General features: G+C 34.1%; 2 protein-coding genes across 3 annotated transcripts; one reads left to right on the forward strand and one right to left on the reverse strand.

The window, feature by feature from the left end:
• The first annotated feature begins 58 nt into the window (after positions 1–58).
• Positions 59–6,659, forward strand: LOC107041650 (congested-like trachea protein). Its single transcript, XM_015262291.1, has 5 exons — positions 59–566; positions 642–756; positions 3,330–3,644; positions 3,725–3,898; positions 6,284–6,659. The coding sequence occupies exons 1-5, from the start codon at positions 465–467 to the stop codon at positions 6,466–6,468; spliced, it is 891 nt and encodes a 296-aa protein (XP_015117777.1). The 5' UTR covers positions 59–464; the 3' UTR covers positions 6,469–6,659.
• On the reverse strand, positions 6,483–16,345 carry LOC107041649 (STAM-binding protein-like A). Of its 2 annotated transcripts, none has more exons than XM_015262290.2 (7): positions 16,183–16,345; positions 15,931–16,082; positions 15,756–15,854; positions 10,115–10,730; positions 7,523–7,635; positions 7,233–7,335; positions 6,483–6,827 (listed from the first exon to the last, which is right to left on the reverse strand). In XM_015262290.2, the coding sequence occupies exons 2-7, from the start codon at positions 16,071–16,073 to the stop codon at positions 6,759–6,761; spliced, it is 1,143 nt and encodes a 380-aa protein (XP_015117776.1). In that variant the 5' UTR covers positions 16,074–16,082; positions 16,183–16,345; the 3' UTR covers positions 6,483–6,758. The 2 variants fall into 2 exon arrangements, 1 of the variants encoding a protein (XP_015117776.1); XR_001461087.1 differs by having other exon boundaries at positions 6,759–6,827; positions 7,233–7,405.
• Positions 16,346–21,216: the final 4,871 nt, after the last annotated feature.

Genomic DNA, 21,216 nt, shown 5'->3' on the forward strand with positions numbered 1-21,216 from the left:
AAGAAAAAATAACTACGCTCCTGAGGAGGCAATGGCGTACGTTAGGCCACTAATTGAAGGCAACTGGAAGAACTGCAATGAGCTATTCTACTATGGCGTCCACTTGGCCATAAATCTGTTACAAATATGAAGATAGATGTAATAAAAAAGCGCGTGTACATTATAGTCGATCAAGATATTGCATTCGTTTGCACTTGTTCATTCTCAAATTATCAATATGACGTAATGGCCCTCGTGACAAAGAGAAAATATTAGGGTCAATCATAATCAAATGATCTTCCCAGTCAGTTAAAATCAAAAGTATTATTGGTTCGTTCTTTTTGTGTCTACATTGTTTTTTAGAGCTTTTCAATGAGTTCCAAAGTTCAACATCCGTTGAGTTGACCCGGTTTCCCTTACAGTTAGCTGCATGTCATTCTCTCATAGATACCATCAGTGCTAATAGGAAATAATATATAAGTATCATGTCTGAAAGTCAATCTGTCAGTCCTGTAAAATATTTTATTAGTGGGGGAGTTGGAGGAATTTTTACAGTAATTACTGGACATCCACTTGACACAATAAAGGTAAAGTTACATAATTATATTAAATAATCTCAGTGAATGCAGAAATTGAAGAGCTTCAATTTACTTAATTTTTAGGTGCGCCTGCAAACAGCTCCGAAACCTGCACCAGGTGAATCTCCTCTTTATAAGGGAACATGGGATTGTGCAACAAAAACCGTCACGAAGGAAGGTCTACGAGGACTCTACAAAGGCACTATGTTCATACAATATTACAGTCGTGACGTGGTGAAACACCACCTGTTAATTTCTTCCCATCTCGTTCAATATTGAATTAATTTCGTAATGACTGGCTTCAAGAAGACATTTCAACAAGCCCGAAAAAATTAATAGAAAAACCTAGCGAATTCGTTATAATATTCTATTGGATTTGTATTGAACTTTCTATTAGTTTTTAGCCGATTCGGTTAAAATGTCAATAGAAAAAGTCAATAGAATTAGATGTTTCTATGTAGGAGAAGGTGCGGCAATATGGACATCTTGGGTAAACTAGACACTCAAAAATTTACGAAAATTTTTTTTTTTTTCAAAAATCAATTTTTTTTGTAATTGTTTCACTGGGCAATATGGGGTGCGTTTCGGAATCAACTACCGTAGCTGCAGTAAAGCAAAATTAGATAGGGTTGCAGTACTGCTACTGCTACTACGTCGATTGCGAAACGCGCCTATGGACATGATAAATTCATATAAGATGGATTTAAATGGACGCTTACAAAATTTTCAATAATCAAATTTTTGAAAATTGCTTCTTAACACAGTCGACAACCGAAAAAGTTGATTCTATTCAACTTTTAATTAAGGAAATTTTCAACAGACATTTTCCAACAGAATCGTGTCGGTATCTTTTTATAGATTAAAATTAGAGTTGGAAGAGATATTAACAAATAAACTTCAACTCTATTAAATTTTACATTGAAGTTTGAAATATAGAGCAGCTTTGGATTTCCTGTTTTGCTATTGAAATACCTTTGAAATTATGTTTTTTTCAATGAACAATTGCACGCCCTACACAACTGACCTGTCCATTTGCGAAATTTGTAAAATGGCTACTTTTCTACACACAAAAGGAAATCCCCATAAAATAATGGGGGAAAGGAAGAAGAAATGAGCAAAGAAAATTTTGATTTACGACTTCCCACGACAAAAGTAAAAAAACGATTTTTTTTTCAATTTGAAAATTGTAGTCATGACTAGTGTTTCAGAAATTGAATAATAATGTTGAAGCATAAAAAATTTGAGGAAGAAATCGAAGTGTCCATTTTACCCCGTTTGCTTTACCTTACAACTCCTATGATGCAGTCAATGACAATGATTGTGTTTTAATGATTGTGTTATGACAATGTGTTTGTTTTTATAACCTTCAAATGAAGTAGGAACAGTAAATTTGATCCCATTCAACTCATCATTTAAATATGGTATCCATATTGCCCCACCCTCCCCTAACTTATTCTCCTCAGAAATTTTCTGTATAATTTCGTCGGCTCAAGTTTTTTTCATTCTATTTTTCTTTTCTATTGAAATTCTATTGAAATTCCATTGAAATTACCTCAATAGAATAAGTGGTATTGAAAAATCTAATTCGTTGACTTTTTCTACTGAATATTTTCTATTGAACATTTCCATAGAATCGGCCAAAAACTAATGGAAAGTTCAATAGAAATCCAGTAGAATTGTCTAGCGAATTCGATAGGTTTTTGTATTAAATTTTTTCATCTATGAAGGCGCTAGAAAAATTTCTGAAGGTGCTAGAAAAATTTCTGGTTACAAAATAAATTTTACAGTTCAATAATATCACAGGAGCTAAATATTATGGTGAATAACATTATTAAATTTTAAAAAAAAACATTTTCTATTTAGGGGCTATTTTGGATTTTTGACGAACCACTTCCTCGTCGTGAATCTGGGATTACGATAAGACCTGGTGAGGATGGAATTCTTCACCAGCACCTTTTGATCTTCCCGAAACCGCGTCACTTATTCGTTACCCACCTTCGTTAATCTACTTTCTTCCGAAAATCGAGAGATATATATTTTTTTTATAATAAATAAATAAAATTTCATAGAAAAACTTGACAAATTCTGTGTAATATTCCATTGGATTTCATTGGATTCCATTGGATTTCAATGTTCACCAGGAACAATTGTATAGAAAAAACAATAGAATTTGATTTTTCCATATAACTGATTTTACTAAGATATTTTCTATAGAATTTTTTTGGCTCGAGTTTTCTCAGTTTGATTTTTTAATGAAAAGTTTGCTTGATATTTTAATGGAAAGAGGAAAATGTTTCAATAGGAAATGTATAGAAAGATGACATTCTATTAATTTTTTAATATATTCTTTCTATCAAACATTCATAGAATCAGCTAAAAACTAATTGAATTTCAATAAAAACCAATAGAACTTTCTTGAGATATTTATTTATTTTTTATTCAGGCATGTATGACCTCTCGGCCTTTTACATATGGAACTTTCTTGAGAATTTACTCAGTTTCCAATGAAATTTTTACTTGTGTGTCGGAGAACGTTAGAAATATTGCAAAAAGATTAAATATTTATTGAAATTACAAATTGATGCATTTAAAGGACAGGAACCAATCAAACGTAGGGCTTCACTGTGATGGATTACTCCAGTAATATATGGTGGTGTAACGAAATTTCACATTGAGGTTGTTTATTGACATTTTTGATTATGATTCACCACCTCGCCACTAATTTTCAAGCCTTTTCCTAGTTCCATTTTATTTATTGAATTATCATTTTAGGTATGGGAGCTCCTCTCACCGGAGTTGCGCCAATTTTTGCCATGAGCTTTTTAGGATATGGAGTTGGAAAGAAGCTCCAACAAAAATCCGATGACGAAAAATTAACGCCATTGCAATTATTTTACGCTGGTGCCTTCAGTGGAATTTTCACAACAGCTATAATGGCACCTGGTGAACGAATCAAGTGCCTTCTTCAAATCCAGCATGGCCAAGCTGTAGCAAAATATAATGGGCCAGTTGATTGTGTTAAACAGCTGTATAAAGAAGGCGGAATAAGGAGTATTTATAAAGGCACTGGTGCTACTCTCCTCAGAGGTATACAGGGAATAAATATTAATGTTGAAAGTCCGTCTACTAGCAAATTCGTTCAAGTAAATGTCTCATCATCCACGCAGATGTTCCTGCCAGTGGAATGTATTTTTTGACATACGAGGGAATCCAAAGGTTGATGGCTGAAGATGGCCAGAAATTGAGCCTTTGGTCAACAATATTTGCTGGTGGCTGCGCAGGAATTGCCAATTGGATTGTTGGAATGCCGCCTGATGTCTTGAAGAGTCGATTCCAAACCGGTAAATCACCTCTTTCTTTTATACTCAGAGCTAAAAAGTCTCCGAGGTTCCTAGTAAAAATCTCTGAATTTCAGCAGTATGTTGTACTAAAATCCAGTGAGGAAAAAATCCTGAAAATACGTGAAATTTTCACTTATTTTAAGATAATTTTCTCGAGCAATTGTAGCAGAAAGTTTCAATTTTGAGTCATTTTCTGTTAAATCAGTGTAACTGTATCTAAATTGAGGCACAGGTTTTTTATGCTCTGGAATTCAGAACTTGGGGTTCTTGAACTTGAATTCAAGAACATTTGGAGTGTCGTTCTTGAGTCCATGATTTCTCTAGTTCAAAAATTAATCTACTCATGTTTATGAATTTTTAATATTCAAAGTGTATTTAAATAGGAAAGAATTTATAATCATGAGTAGATACCTGGCCCCTTAACTCAGTTAATGTTCAATTATTCCAGAATTTTATCAGTTATGAATATTGTTAGTTTTCACTTGAAATCAGTAAGTTTTTGGTATCGAATTTTAAGGATTTTTCTTCCGAAATTAAGTAATTGTTTCCATTCTCTGTATAATGCCTTCCCGAATTATAAGTATCTTAAAAATCCGTAACTTGGTTCTGAAAACTAGGAACTTTTATCTGTAAGGATTATTATGTTATGTTTCATTCAGTTTACTGCTGAATTTTGGACTGAGTTCCTAAGTAGTTACAGGGTTCAATTTCGTCTTCAAAAACTCTCAACTCAAAACCTCAGCCATGAACGGTCACAACAGCAATTTTAGTTAGAAATGAAGAAAGGAAAGAACTGAGAGAAAACCCATTCTTTCATTAATTGCCAACATTTCGAACACACAAAGTTTTCTTCATCAGGACATTCATTTATTCTATTTATCAACCCATTAGTTATTTAAAGTTTCCTACAGAAATATATCAATCCAAAGAAAATCACTAAAATACATAACCCGACAATAAACAGACACCTGTAGGAGTCCTTCATAATGTTATCAACAGTTAGAGGAGAGTGGGGCGAAATGAAACAGTCGAAAAATTACCATTTGCGACGCAATTCAAGCAAAAAAAAATGTTTTCTTATCACCTTTTTTTATTATTGGGAGTACTGATGAGAATTAGTATATTGTGCATTAAGGGCGGAAAGTCAAGACTTTCCACCCGAGGTGCACATGCGATTTTTTAACACGCCGGCAAAGGAAAGTTCGTATTTTCCTCCCGCTCATTAGGGAGGAAAGTATAAACTTTCCGTGCAGGGGTGTAAAATAGTACATTATATGTCCGAGCCTTGGAAAACATCACGGTCTCCCACGTGCAAGATTGCCTTCCGAGTCGAAGGCGAGGATGGCAAGCACGTGGGGGAGGGTGATGTTTTCCATGGCGAGGTGTGTATATTAATTTTCCTGTCGAGGGACACAAAAATGGCGTTTTTCAAGTCCCGTGACACGAAAAATAATTTTCTATTCCGTAAAAAAGAACATGGGGTGCGAAAAAATCACTGATATTCGAAACCCCGATATAGCGTAGCGACTACCTGCACAGATGAATCCCATTCCCCTGTTAGATCTCGATCTCAATGTCCACAGTCAGCTTGTCCCGCGACTCTCCAGCAGCCAAACTCAGACCTCGTCATCACTGAGTCTATGTTCTCTCCTCATTCAAAACTCTCGAATGTTTTTCGTATATTAAGATGAAAATATTAATAATTTTCACTGATGTTATCCCCAGTTCTCATTTCAAGTAATATGAAATATTTCATCTATAATTCAATTGATTAGATTAGAGAGATTACACTTTTCTTTTTTCATTCGATTGAAATTCAACATTACATTTTCCTTTTCCCCTTTGGGTCTGCCCCTGGGTTTGTCGCTGGACTTTGGATTTTGCTGTTTCATTTTCTTTTCAATTGATCTATTGACAAAATCTTCGCCCGTCAAAACTTCTCAATAATTTTCCATTCTACTGAATGGAAAATTGTTATTCTCATCAGTACTCCCAATAATAAGAAATAATTAAAAAAAGCTAATGACCAAAAGTTGATAAAAAAAAAAGTTTTTTATCAATGTTTTTTTTTTGCGTCAAACAGTTGTTTTTCGAGTGTTTCATTTTGCCCCACTGTTTTGAGTGATAGAAAGGAGAGGAGGCATGATACGAGTGCAATCTTTCAGGCCAAAAACAGAAGAAAAATGGAAACATACTTTCATTTACCCAGAAGCACAGCGTTGTGAGATCAATAGAAAAATGAAATTGAACCCCACACTTCTCTCTACAAATGAGGAATTTAGCTTCTCAGCAAAAATTGTTTTTTTTTTCTGATGTCATATCGAGTTGAATTTCAATACAGAATGCATAACTAATAGCATTCCTGGTAATTTTCTCCAACTCTAGCGCCAGAAGGAACTTTTAAAGGCATTGGGGAGGTGTTTAAACAATTGATGCATGAGGAAGGACCTCGTGCACTTTACAAAGGAGTCGTGCCTGTGATGCTCCGAGCCTTCCCTGCCAATGCTGCTTGCTTCCTCGGTTTTGAAATTGCTCTGAAGGGTCTCAACTGGGCAGCCCCCAATTTATAATGCATGCTCACATATCAGTGACTAGATGATAGAAGGAATTTATTTCCAATTTATATAACTTTTTTCTGATTCTTCAAGATCATTATAAATTTTATATACAGAGATTAACTCATGTCTTCAATGAAGCACAATGATTTGAAAATATAAGAACCATTTTCAGCGAATAAATTTTTCTACCATTCATAAATGAATGAAAGAATCTAGTAAATATTAATTGACTCATGAAGCAGTGGATACGTTACACATTTGATGATTTTTATATTATTACATAACTCAAATTTCTTTTTTTCTCAAGACGTCTTTCGCAGGTCAACGACAGTCACATTTGCCGTTGCATCGAGTTTGCAGTGATCTGCATGCTGTAATCAATGGAATTGTGATATTAGTTTCACTCAATTGAAATCTCATTCTTAGCACCTCCTATAAAAAAATTTTGTACTGAAAATTCTATTAGTTTCTACGGATTTTATTACAAAATTGCTTTGAAAAATTGAAAAAAAATAGAGCGAAAAAACTTGGAAAATTCATATCCAGGGATTCCTGTAGAAAATATCTCAATAGAATGACTTGTATAGGAAGATCAAAGTCTATTGATTTATTTTATACAAGGGCTCCTATTGAATGTTTTCTATCGAAAAAAACGCACAAAAAGAGCTGCGGAATTTATCAATAGAAGTTCAGTGGAAATCTAATAGAACTTCCTAACGAATGCGCTAGGTGTTTTTATTAATTTTTTTTCGTACGCGAGTGAATTGGATAATTACCGTATAAAGAGATTTTTCATTAGGATGTGGATGGAATCCAGTAGCTCTACAACGAGCTATGAAATTCAATCCATGCTCAGGAGTTAGCATAAAGAAGCCCGTCCTGGAACACAGGTGGATCACATTTAAGGGGAAAATTTGGAACGATATGAACATCGATGACAACCATAATTCTGATGACAAAAGGAATAATATATTTCCCTCATCTGTTCCACAATTATCGAAGGATCATGTATTTGATACTGGCGTTTCTCATAACAGAGAAAATCCAGATTTTCGAGAAAACTTACTCTTCGTATTTTGGTGCACAAACAACTGCAATTGCTTCAGCCATCATGAGCTGATAGGCACAGTGTGTGTGGAGATCCACGCTGGAGAGAAATGCTGTCTGGGTAGGATGGGTCTGTGTAGAAAATAATTAGTGTTTAGAGTTCAGATCCACCCAAATACCTCTAAAATCATTGGAGGTGATTGGGTGGCCGAAATCGGCATTAATCATGAATTCCCCAGTATTTTTCGAAATAATTACAATTATCACTCGGAATCGTCAATTGGTATTCTCAATTTGCCGATTATTCCATCAAACGGTAATCATAACTAAAAATTATGCATTAAATTCTCAATCGACAATCAGCATTGGGGTATGAACGATTAATAAAAAAATCAGTCATCGGTATTACTAAGAGATTGATTATCATTTCAATCATGGATCAGGATGGGAAATTATCTGATTATCGGATCAATCCTCAATCATCACAGAGAACTGATTGATTCTTCAGTCCATCAATAATCAATAGTGTCCACTTCCTAATTATTTTGATAATTGTTCATTCAACTACAAAACGGTTGAATATCAAATTAATTGTCAATTTCAACGACTAATTATTTGTTATTAGTCATGATTAGTCATCAACGGGTATCAAAATCGATCCACTGAACTGATCAATGGATAGTTTTAATCATTGATTATTTGATTATCCAGTTAATCGTCCGTTAAAATTGACTCATTAAATCATGAATTTTTTTTACCATTTCTCCATGTTTTAAGGTATTTAAAACTTTTTTGAATACATCTGAACCAAATGCCTGTGTGTGGGTGTGACGATTTCTTTCGAATGAATTGTGTGATCAAGATGATCGATGATGCAATCGGAAGGTCGGTAAACATGCACTTCGCCAACCTCTATCGATATGGGTTGTTTGGGGTTCATACCAGCCGCGTCCCCGTCGCGAATCCTGGGTCATGCTAAGTGCTGGTGGGGCTAGATTAATTCGCCTTACCATGCACTTTGAATTTAATTTGAATACCTTAATAAAAATTTAATATTCATATTAACATGCCTTTAGAGGGAAAGGTGCCGTTTGGAGACACCCGTTGATCTGTGTGAGCATCCATTCTATAATATGAGATGACTCAAAGGGGTTTAAATTCATTAATAGCAACCTCGGTTTTCACGTGAGGGTGATGATGTGTACCTTTACCGCTAGCCTTACTTTTCGCTGGTCTTCATGTAATTTAGACCTAATTACATTTTGAAGTGAATCGCTCCAGTAATTTTTACAAAATTTTTTCGGGAAAAAATAGAAAATTGCTTAGACAAGAATGTTTCATGAATAGAGTATGTAATTGGAATTAACAATATCAGAATATCACTGGAATGAATCACTCTAGTGTTCCTCCAACGATCAAGTATTAGAATTAATAAGTCTTTACACTGATTGAATTATTGGATAATTTTGGAGATTCATTGACGATTCACTGAATAATTGAATAATATGCAGCGATAATCATCCATTGATGAAATAATCCCTCACGTCAATTACCTAAGGGAAGTTTATTTTGTTTCAATCACGGATTGATTCGAGCTTCGAAAATTGTCTTGGTATAATTAACCATTGATCGGAATATTGGATAATTGTGGATTCCAATTGATGATTGGATAAATAATTACAAATCTCTCCATAAAAACGACTCATGACTAAATAATTGTTTTTTCGAAATCCTAATTAATCACCATCGGAGTTAATCAGAAATTTCCACATACAATTAATTCTTCTTTAAATAATGGAGAAAAAATCCAACAGGATTAACAGTTGATACATTCGTCGGTTAATTTTTTATTCTGATCAACAATTGGCTGATTAGCTTATTATTGTTGATGGGTGATTATTCATTTATCAAAAAATGGGTCAGGTTCGATACTAATTGTCGATTAGAAAAATAATTGGTAATTCTTGGTTCAGATTATTCATTGCTTAATTAATTGCAAAATCATCGTTTCGAATTATGAATTCTCCAAGTAATCAAATTATATTAATTATAATTTCTGTAGCGAAGTGGTAAACTAGGATAACTGCAAAAATGGAACTTTTTCAGGAAAGTTAACAAATTTGACAAACTTTGAGAGAACTTTCGATTCAAGCAATAACAAATTTTTCAAAAAAATTGCACTTATCCTAGTTTACGACTTCACTACAGATTTATAATTATGCCGATGCTTATTGAGTGGTATACTAAACAATTGAAATTTAGAAATATCTCGAGATATTATAATGGGTTTCATCGAAACGAAATATTCCAATTCTCGGATGAGATATTTCAATTGATCAATGACGAAAGTTTGCAAGTGATTTTTTTGAAATACCTGCCTGAAAAGTTCACTTTTCGTAGCGCTCTAGCGGGCATAAAGTATTTGTTTTCCGCATGGCGTGCGTGCAGGACATAGGTATACAAAAATAAAATGTGTTACACGTGTGTGAAAAAGTGAAATTTTACGCACCAGTAACGCAATATATTATCCTATTTTGAACTTCCTTCATGCAACATTAATAATTTCTAATTTGCTTTCTTTTGTGGTAAAATGACATCTTTTCGTACTTACATGTATCCATCCCAAAGTAATAAGACTATGTTGATCTTGGTAATCAAAAATATCTTCTTCATTATGAGTAACGCACGAGTCTGAAGATCCCATTTGTTGTGGAATGAGTAAATGAGTAACAAATAGTTGATTTCTGACTAAACTACCAGCCAAAATTCCGCATGTCTCCTTGTTATTGATGGTATTCGGATGGGATAATTTTAAAAACTCAGTCATCATCTTAGAAGGCATGGTCATCTGCCTCAAACCAAACTTGAGAGTAGGGAAGGACGTTGGTTTCAAAGATCGATCGAAGACCGGAAAATTCGAGTCATCTAATTTACTGAATGGAGCTGGATCGAAACAATCGTAATCACTACTAGGAGTTGCAGATCGGAAATTCGGAGTTTTATCTTTCAATTCACTCGCTCGAAGTCTCTCTTCTTCTTCCTGTTTTTGTTGTTGTTTCAGTCTTTCAATTGCTACAGCCGCGTCCTGTTTATACTGCTCCAATAATTTTTTCTTTAACTCTTCAGCTGTGGGGATGATCTGCTTCAACATTTCCTTATTTTTCGCTTTCTCTGCTGCTGACACCATATTATACTGCGGATGATGCATAATTTTTTCTAAGAATAAACTATTAATGCTGTTAATTTCAGATTAATGCCTTAAACATAGTAAGAAAAGGCATACTTTAACGCCAATGCAGCATTTTCTGTAAATGACCCACTCCGCACAACGAGTTCCCTTAATTGTTTGACGCGTTTGATGTTTTGCATTACGACGTTGTTTACAGCAATTTTAATCTTCGTATTTTAAATACTGTGACGTGTGGAGATATTCACACGTCGATTTTATTCAATTAATATTTTCTAGATAGAAAAAGTCCAAAATGCTTAATAAGCAGTCTCACGGTGACACCTGAGTCCAGCTTCTCAGAATGGAGCTGTTTGATTGTCTTAGCCATTGTCAGTGATGGACATATGGCCGTGTTAGTTAGAAAAACCGTGAGAACACTTATTTAGCATTTTCGGTCAGCAACGACTTTGAAGCTCTGGAATAGGGCAGAGTACGGCAGGAGTTGAAGATGGACGGACGTCCTCTCCTAGCCAAAAATCTATAGTAGATCCGCGTCGAAACCGAACCCATTTAACAGTTGATTTTATACTTTACCTATCTATTCAATATACTGTCAATTATTAATGTAACAGTGGTGCTCGATTGTTTTATACGAAGAATACCTAATCAAATCCTATCCTAGTCGCGTCACGTTAGATCTTGAAAGAAATCCGCGTGAGCTCTGACCGTAGCTAGTTGAGCAATAGTTTTTGAGTCAACTGGTGACTCAATTAAGGGAGGTAGAAACCCTCTCACGTCACAATACACAACATTGAATTTTACCAAATTGAAACGTACCAACCCAATTACACATTCATTACTATTTATTTATTTCAATATGTATTGATTAATTTGAGTCCGATAATAGGACTGATAACTTATATAATGCAACATAGTGCATAAAATAAGAAAATAAATGGTTATACATCCAAAGCTTTGTGGATGATGACAGAATTATTGAGACAGATGGATTATTGAATCATTGATGGTGTTACATTTTTTTCACAATTTCATGGATCTTATCACATCGTAGGTCTAGAGAGATGTCACCGACAGACCGGAGAAATAGAGCTGCGGGGTTTGTTATTTTTCAACTTCCTAGGTGCTCATAATCCCGAATTTTCAAGAAAAAATGTGAAAAACTTGAATTTTCAAAATTATGTCACCTTTTATTTTTCTCATCTATTTTTCAGTAACTCTTATGATCAAAATAAGTATTTCGAGTCGTCATATAACTTGGGTTTCGCCCTGGATCTATTTAATTTTTGATTTTTTCTTCTCGAAATTCCGCGAATTTGGTCAAAACACCCCAAAACGACTTCGATTATGTATTACAAAAATGTGTAACATATAAGTATACCTTCAAATTTACTTCATATTTTTTATAATCAAAGTCAATTAACGCCATCGTGGGGTATTTTGACCAAATTCGTAAGATTTTGAGAAGAAAAAATTGAAAATAAAATAGATCTAGGGTGAAACCCCACTTGTATGATGATCCAAAATACATATAATACAGAGTATATACAAAATTAAAAAATAATAATAATAAATACATATCGTGTGTTTAAAAGCAAAAGGTTATATATACCAAAAATGGCTTTCCCCGGCAAAAGGTCGTATCCGCCAGCATATACAACTTTTTGCTTTCAGGAAACCGATCAAAGTGACCCCAAAAAATTAAAAATTAAATATCTCGAGTTTAGTTATCAATGGAGNGTTATCAATGGAGAAACGACCTTTTACTTTTGATGAAGTTAGAAAAATGTCTCACCTAAAGCGAAAAGGTCGTATATCCAATTTTATATTTTTATTTATTTTATTTTTAACGAAATTTGTTGCAAGTTCGAGAACTTGCAACTGGCCATCGCCCGACGGCCTTCAGCCAAGACCAATTTTATATTTTATTTGCACTTTGATATTTCCATCTTTTTGAAAAAGTTTCCTCCAATTTTACACATTTCTCATTACAGAAATTAGAATATCCTCCTAGTCATTGAGAGAATGAGGAATATAATTTCTTTATCCGTCGAATGATCATGCGCTCATGAATTCACGATTGTTAATCATCATAGTCTGAAGAACTTTCAAATTCCCTCGAAACATGGTTCAGCATACACAGATAGAAAACGGGGATTGGCTTTAGAAAAAAGTTTCTAAATTCTAGAAACCGCGGTTTCTAACGTTCAGTTTTCTAAAATCTAGAAGTTTTTTCTAAGTTTTAGAAAAAAATGGTTTAAAATGAATTCCCATTTCGATCATTAATTGTAAACGATTTTTTTCTAGCTCCGTTACTAAATATACTTGATTTTAGAAAACAAAATTTCTAAAATGTAGAGAACTTCTTTCATTCTTGCAGGGGCATTTTGCGGGGAGGGGGAGGAGGGATTGTGAATTGAGAATTGACAACCAAAAAAATTGAGTCAGAGAGTTTCTAAAAATATCTTCAAAACTAAGGGAGATAGCGAATTTTTGCAAAAATTATCTGGTGGCGAGATGGGGACAGGGGGGTGGTGTGCATTGAGAATTGACAACCATGCGCAAAAATAATGAGTCGGTGAGTTTTTTTAAAATATCTCCAAAACTAACGGAGATAGCGAATTTTTACTGAAAATTTGGAGGAGAGGGAGGTTTTATAGAATTTTCGATGTACAACCCCCCCCCCTCTTCCGCAATTTTTCAGTAAAAATTCACTATCTCTCTTACTTTCGAAGATATCTTTGAAAAACTCACCGATTCTATTTTTTTGGTTGTGAATTCTCAATGCACAACCCCCCCCCCCCCTGCCGTCTTTTCAAAATCCCCCCTCCTCACATCTGAAATTCCCGATATTTGGGGAATCCCCTCCCTATGTATGCGGCACTTACGCCCTTTAAATACCTCGGTCGTAATTTTTTAGTTCAATCTGAAAATTTTCTAAAATTAAGAAAAATTCAGCATTGCTTTTAGAAAATTTTTGTTCTTAAAAACAATTTCCAAAATCCTTAGTTTTTCTTATCCCATCAAGGATAAAGCTTAAGAATTGGAGTTTCGAAAATCGAGAAACTAGTTTCTAAAGCTAATCCACTTTTGTTTCTCTGTGCTTTACCTGCCTCTCCCATTTAACCCTCGAGAGTACACGGGATTCTTCCGATCACTGCCCTGATGGACCCTTAAAAACAAAGATCGCTTCAGTTCCCTAATTTAGATTTTTTTTTAGATTCGTTCTTTTGTTACGAATACGTAATACACAAGCGTATCTTGAAAGAGGTATACAAGGGATGATTAGTGCACAAAAAATGTTCAGAAAATAGAAACATTTTGAGAGTTTTCACAATGTTCCGAAATATACGAATCTGGATTAAAAATGGAGATACGCTGTTCACACAAATGGTGTTATTAAGTTGCCGATATAATTATTTGACCATAATCAACGATACGGATAACTTCAGATGACATCGACTGGAATATTGAAGGTATAACTTGGCCACGGAACTGCAAATAAAAAAATCCCAAATTTTGTCTTTACGACCTTTTGCTTTTAGGTCAGTCTCGATTTCTGAGGACAGAAATTAAAGGCAAAAGGTCATAAATGGTAAAAAAAATGAAAAAATTTGTCATTACGACTTTTTGCTTTCAAAGAATTTTTCATTTCTGGGGACATAAGTTAAAGGCAAAATGTCGTATATGCAGCTCATCAGTAATCTGAAAATGTAGGTATTATAATAAGTTTCTCCAGTATTTTCACGCAGAATTGTAGAAAAAATGAGTGGAGATACGACCTTCTCGCTTTAAGAAACTCGGAAAGTAGCTTTTTGACGTTTACAACCTTTTGTTGTTAGACACGCGATATTTCCTATCCACACCAGTCAATCGTCGCTTCTACCCATACAAACTTAAAAGCTGCAAAAGGTCCGCTGCCTGAGGCTGAGCTAGCCCCCTGATTGATATGGGTCCGACAAGAGAAAACTCGTTATTAATTGGTCTGTTCTGACTAGCCCTATCTTTCTCATCTACAGAATCTCCTCCCTAGCCTTTAGAACATTCCATATATACAAAAATAAAGCTCTAGTATATGACTTTTTTGAGCTCTCAAGAAACTCAATAAAACCCAGGGGAGCGGGAGGCATAACAATTGCACGGACCAAGAGGATTAATCTTATAAATATTACCATCTACTATAAACCTACTGTTGTGCGGATTCGCTAGGCGAAGTTGCACTTTGATTCTGGTAAATGCTATCGGACCTCCTTTCAAAAGATATGACGAGGCTAAACCTGATTCCTTTTTAAATACGGGGATCGTATGAACAATGAGAAAAATAAAACGTGACATAATTTTGAAATTCAAGTTTTTCAACTTTTTTTGAAAATTCGGTATTATGAGCATCTAGGGGTTGAAAAAAAAATTACTCAAAATATTCTTATAGATGGGCTATATAGATATAGACTGGCCATCGCCCGAGGGCCTTCAGCCTGGTATTTACAAGTTACATATGTACAATGTGTAGAACGCAGAAAATAAGCAAAAAGATAACAATAGGTAATTCAATATTCAAGTGGTTGTTAGCATTATATGCTTAAGATGGTAAAATAAAATGTTTGACATTCTCTTGGATGAGATGAGCGTGAAACAGTTTGGAAAATGTGGTGATGGTGAAGAAAATAGAGAGCTAATTGGGAGAGCTATTGCTGTGGAGTAGTGTCATTGAGAGAGAATTGTACCTCCCCAAGCGTCGTTACCGTATTCTGCTATGCGAATTTCTTTCAGGCTTTCTAGTAGGGTTTGTTGCGGGTACTTGTATCGGGTTTTGGTATTAGGAATGCGTTTGTGACAGAGGTCAAAAAAATTATTTGTGTCCTATCATGGCGATTTTTCTGTCAGCGTATAGAATTCAATGTGTACATCGTGTAATTATAATCGATAATCACATCACGGTTTCGGACATGGTCCTAATTTGAAACAACAAATTTGGCAAAGAATGAAAGGACTCCGTTATGCAAAACTCTGCATCGGTGTTAAAGTACACCGGGAAAAACTGAATATTTCAAAACTATCGACTCACGTTAAGAATTTCATATATAATCCATATGCGGATTCCAGGCTGCCTTCTTTCAAGTACACTGCTGCCATTCTATTCATTTCAATTCCTGTTCGATAGTACCTTGAATATCATAATTAACAATTTAGTAAAGGCTATCGGAGTTGTATTTTTCTTCCAATATAGGCGTTTAATTCACCTTATTGCAGCATAATCCGGGTTGATTTCAACGGCGGAGTGAGAGTCAGTGAAGGATTTTAAACGACCCACTGGATCGGTGATAGATACATCTTCTTTTGAAATAGGTTTTGTACTTGCAGACTTGTCTCTTTCTTTGTTCATATTTGCTTACTGGCGAAAAATGAATTGGTCTTTCATTATTATCAATTATCATGTACTGAATAATACCATGACACGGAGCATTGACAAAGATAATTTGCGCAGTATTTACCTGATCCAGATGACTCCTTGTAAAGTGGAATGTTTAAGTTTTTGTACTGCATAAATTCAATTGTCATCAAAAATAAATCCTATACAATTATGATTTTGTCCCTTTATGAGTCATAATAAAAAAGGTAAGACTGAAACTAGCTGCGAACCACAGAGCCACTAACATTCGGGGCACTCTTCGAATGCACCCTTAAATTGTTACGAGTCTGATAATACAGGAAATCCAAGAACGAATCGTATTGGATGAATTGAAAATACTCGTAATTCCCCCATGCATATTGGTTGGACATATCGCCACTTCCTAATAAAACAAGGGTATTTCATTTTTTTTTTAAACAAGGGTATGTCAAAATTTCTGAATAAACAGAGGTATCTCAGAATTCTGTATAAAACTCATCGATCTCAATTTTTCGGGGAAAACTCATACTCAGAGGAAATAAAAAAAGACTTATCTCAGTAACTCTGATTAAATGCTGTGTAAGTGGTACTCATTTTAATATGTATAATTCCCAGAGAATTCAGCAATTCTTTCATTTTATTCTCATTCTTCAAAGTTCACGATACTCCCATACAACTCAAATCCATGCAGCCATCAAAAGCATGAAAACGTAAGTGTCTGAGAAATTCCATGTGGCACGTTGCCGATCATGATGTGAAAACAGAGAGCCTCGATACCTTCGAATTATTCTGATCCTACGAGGCGCACTTAAGCACATAAGTCCTGGTTACTCTTACTCTCTCTATTTCTTTTCCCTGTGTTCGTATTTTAATTCCGAATCATAGAATTTCATATATGGCAGATTCTCTTAATTATCGTCCCGACTTTCCGGGTCAAATTTTGGATTGAGCTGCAAGTTTCACCCTTGCACGTGTATGAAACAATCGGATAGGAATTATCTATACGGATTGCGTATAGAATTTCTATACGATTTTCGTACATGATATTCGGTTATTTCTATACGGATATTTTTCATACAAATTATTTCTCTACGATTTCTTAGGTTTGATCCTATACGACCCACTGCCACATGTATAGAAACATTTCGTATGGAGTTGCGACATTTCTCTACGTTTTTCTCTGGAGCGTTTAGACATCTTTCGTATGAAGACAAAAATTTATGTAAAAATTTATGTATTGAAATAATTCGTATAGAAAATATCCGTATAGAATTATATCCGAATATCATATACGAAAATCCTACAGAATTTTTATACGCGATCCGTATGGAAAATTTCTATACGATTTTTTCATACATGTGGTTCTACATATTAAAGAGAGTATTGCCGTAAAGATTTAATCTCGTAAGTCTATTGAAAGCGGAGAAACTTCAAATTTGATTTTGTTCACAATTTTCTTTCGAATAAATGTCACACCTACAATTTTCATGTTAGAAAAAAATATCATGTTATTTTCGGAAAAATTCTCAATTGTCCAAAAAATGCAGATTTTTTGTCCCATTGGTTCTTGATCCTTATAATCGAGTTTTCCTCTCAAAATATGCGTTTTTTGGCCTTTCATCCCTTCAAGTTTAAATTGAATTTCCTCCCTTGAAAGCACATATTTTTGTACGTCTTCCATCAAAATTTCAAAGTGGGACTCGTGATAGAAGTCGCGTAATTCCACTAAGAAGATAGAAAAATCGAATTTTTCATTGGAAATGCATAGAATTGGGATTTAACCACATCTTAAAAACCCCGTTGAATTATCATAACATGCATTTATCAAATTTATTTTATTAATTTTCTATTGCACATGACAGGATTTTCGTCCACATGATCCTTTTGGATAATAATTTGAAGGAGGACTTCTATCACGAGTCCCAATTTGAAATTTTGATGGAAGACGTAGAAAAATATGTTCTTTGAAGGGAAGAAGTTCAATTTAAATTCAAAGGGGTGGAAGGCCAAAAAAAGTATATTTTGAGAGAAAACTTGATAAGGATCAAGAACCAATGGGACAAAAAATCATCATTTTTTTCTTGGAAAATTGAGAATTTTTACAAAAAAATAGATACTATTTTTTTCTAACATGAAAATTGTAGCCGGGACATTTATTCGAAAGAAAATTATGGAAAAAATCAAATTTGAGGTTTCTTTGTCAATAGACTTACGAGTCTAAAAATTTAAAATAATACTCTCTTTAATATGTAGAACCAAAGGGGAAACTTGTAGCTCAATCCAAAATTTGACCCGGAAAGTCGAGACGATAATTGGGAGAATCTGCCATATATTCATTCTAAAACGCCACTCCTCACACTCATACTATAATCGTTTCAGGAGATGATGTCAGTTTTCCTATGGATGAATTCTGGATTGATGATCCCCATCAGTTTCCCCGTTGAATCCTTGATGCGATCACTCCACACGTCCCTCCTATTCATTTTATTAATTCTCTGGGATGAATCTCTTAACATATTAGTCGACATATTATAAATTCACAATATGTCGACTAAATCGGTTAACCCCTATTTAATTAGCGTTCACGCAATAAGTTTTTTTGATTTCATTTGGGTTAGACTATTTTTCCCCGGGAAATTGCAGATTAGTTTTGTAGGGAATTTTCAAATACCTTTATTTATTTCGAAATTCTGAGACAGCCTTGTTTTAAAAATAAACTTCCAATGTATCTCCAAAACCTACATGAACAATGCAATATTTTTTTTCGTTACAATTTGAAAAGGCATCAAGGCAACGCGTGAGACAAAATTTCAAATAAACGAGCTAGAATATTCAATTGAAAATTTCTCTAATGTTTCACCGATTCTATTGATAAATTGCGCAACCTTTCCACGCGTTTTTAAGTAGAAATATTCAATAGAATGAGTTGTAGAGAAAAATTAAAATCATTGATTTTTTGATAAAATGTTTCCCACTGAAAATTTCGATTTGAAAAACGCGTAGAAAAACTGCGATTTTTTCCAATAGAATTGAAGTTAAAGGAATAGAATTTCCAGGCGAACTCCAACAGAATTAATTTCCTAGCGAGTTCGCAGGAAATAGGCATTTCTTGTGTTTTTTTCGTACGTCAAGTATCGCTATATATATAACCATTTAAAAAATTATGGGGCCTTCATAATGTGCCTCGTCCCAATTTTTGTTGTATTTACCCAGATGTACTATTGTATGGGAAAAAAGACCATGCGACCAGTTTTCCATCGCACCTCGCGAGGCTAAGGTGAACTTGGTCGTATGAACCACTCATCAACAATCGCTAAAAATACTCTCTAATTTTAGATCGAACTGAATATTATAGGTTTTATGGGAAAATCCGATATGAAGTGTTCCAGTCAAATTGGTCACCTCTTGGACGCGGATTTTTCACAGTGTTGAGGGGCTGGAGGGAAAAACTATCTCATGATATGATTTTTGGGAGATTTTTCTTGTTTTTCACATAACTTGCGTTCTAACCGGCCGATTTCAATTAATCAAGCACCAACATGTTCCTTTTTATTTCATCTGTCAACATTTATGGAGTTAAATTTTTATTTCGCCTTCTACATTTCGACAATAATGAACTTTCGAAAAACAAAGTTCAAAAACTTGAATCTTGTCAATTACGTCCCGTTTTATTTCCTTAATTGAATAAACATGTCCCAAAGGCATAACTAACATTATCTGAAGACCTTCGAGAAATTTATAACGAAAATTAATACATTTTGAATGAAAACATAAAAAATTAAATATATCCGGGACTTTGTCCAACTTTCGATAGGCGTAAAGCACTTTTTTGGATAGTAAGAATGGATGACAGAGAAATTTGAAAAATACAACACGTCATAATTGACTAAATTCAAGTTTTTCAACTTTTCAGAAAATGTACCATTGTCGACATCTAGGGATTGAAAAAAAAATTTCATCCTACAAATTTTCAATGATGACAGGTAAAGAAATATTTTTGTGCTTGTCAAATTGTAATCGGTGTATTTTAGAAAGCGGGTTATGCGAAAAAATGGAAAAACGAAAAAAATCCTATCATATCTTCCAGACGGACTGTAGAAAAATTAAAAAGAAAATCAAGAGATAGTTTTTTTAAATCCCTCAACCCCATAAAAAACAACTTTACATTCAAGGGGTTAAGGGTAACCGGTTGGGTTTACCGATTTTACATATGGAATACCTCATGTATATTTTGTAATTTTTCATGGTAGCGCCGAGAAAGTATAAAATGCGGATTTGATTGAGCGCACAAATCGCACCGAGCAAAATATTCCTTCCTTACCCGTTAGGTCATGCCATGAAATGTCCTTATTGAATATTTTTCAACGTCAGTTTTTGGGCTAATCGGTAGCGCCCGGAAATCTCTAAATAATCCAACAATCTATTGTTTTCACAGACGGAGTAATATAACAAAAATAAAAATCCCAGCATATATGCCAAATAATTCTATTGTTTTTTGCTGATTTTTCCTGAAAATTTTACAGTTTTTCCCCGCGTTTTTTTATGGATGATTTAATAGAAAAATATTCAATATGGAAGAATCTAGCAGATTTTGTAAGTTCCCGTTTCGATAAAAAACGGAAACATTACGCCGAGGAATCCTGATAAAGAAAATGTCAAGTGGATAAGTTCCGCAGAAAAATTCAAATCTGCTGATTTTTTTTAATAGAATAGCCATTAATTTCTCTCTAGGAAAAATGCATATAAAAGCTATAGAACTTTCAATAGAAATTGGAAAATAAAGAAATAGAATTTTTTGTTAAATTATCTGTGCGGATGCAAGTGCAAATGTGGAATTTTTTCATACATAACATAATGCAAAAAACTAAAAAATTGAATAGACAAAAAAAAACACGCAAAAAAGGTCGCGGAATTTTTTAACTGAATCAGCGAAACACTACTTGAATTTTCAGTAGAAAATACAATTTAAATTGTTAAATACAATTTTTTAACAAATACTCGAAGTTTTTTATGAAATTTTTTTGTACTTGGTATGCCAGGCAAATATTTTGGAGAGGTATTATAATTATAATTATTTTTTATCCATTCATGCTAGGTCTCTAAAATTTAAAAAACCTTCTATAGAGAAAGTCAATAG

This window comes from Diachasma alloeum, unplaced genomic scaffold, assembly GCF_001412515.2.
Source record: "Diachasma alloeum isolate Michigan unplaced genomic scaffold, Dall2.0 Dall_scaffold_00370, whole genome shotgun sequence".
NCBI lineage: Eukaryota > Metazoa > Arthropoda > Insecta > Hymenoptera > Braconidae > Diachasma > Diachasma alloeum.

Excerpts from the sequence above, each read along its gene's own strand:
- LOC107041650 (XM_015262291.1), top strand. The coding sequence starts at position 465 with ATGTCTGAAAGTCAATCTGTCAGTCCTGTAAAATATTTTATTAGTGGG. Across the intron at positions 757-3,329 it reads TCTACGAGGACTCTACAAAG|GTATGGGAGCTCCTCTCACC; the intron begins GCACTATGTTCA and ends TTATCATTTTAG. Across the intron at positions 3,899-6,283 it reads GAAGAGTCGATTCCAAACCG|CGCCAGAAGGAACTTTTAAA; the intron begins GTAAATCACCTC and ends CTCCAACTCTAG.
- LOC107041649 (XM_015262290.2), bottom strand. The coding sequence starts at position 16,073 with ATGAACAAAGAAAGAGACAAGTCTGCAAGTACAAAACCTATTTCAAAA. Across the intron at positions 10,731-15,755 it reads TTATATATGAAATTCTTAAC|TTTATTCTTAGAAAAAATTA; the intron begins GTGAGTCGATAG and ends CAGCATTAATAG. Across the intron at positions 7,336-7,522 it reads TGTGCACCAAAATACGAAGA|GACGGGCTTCTTTATGCTAA; the intron begins GTAAGTTTTCTC and ends CCTGTGTTCCAG.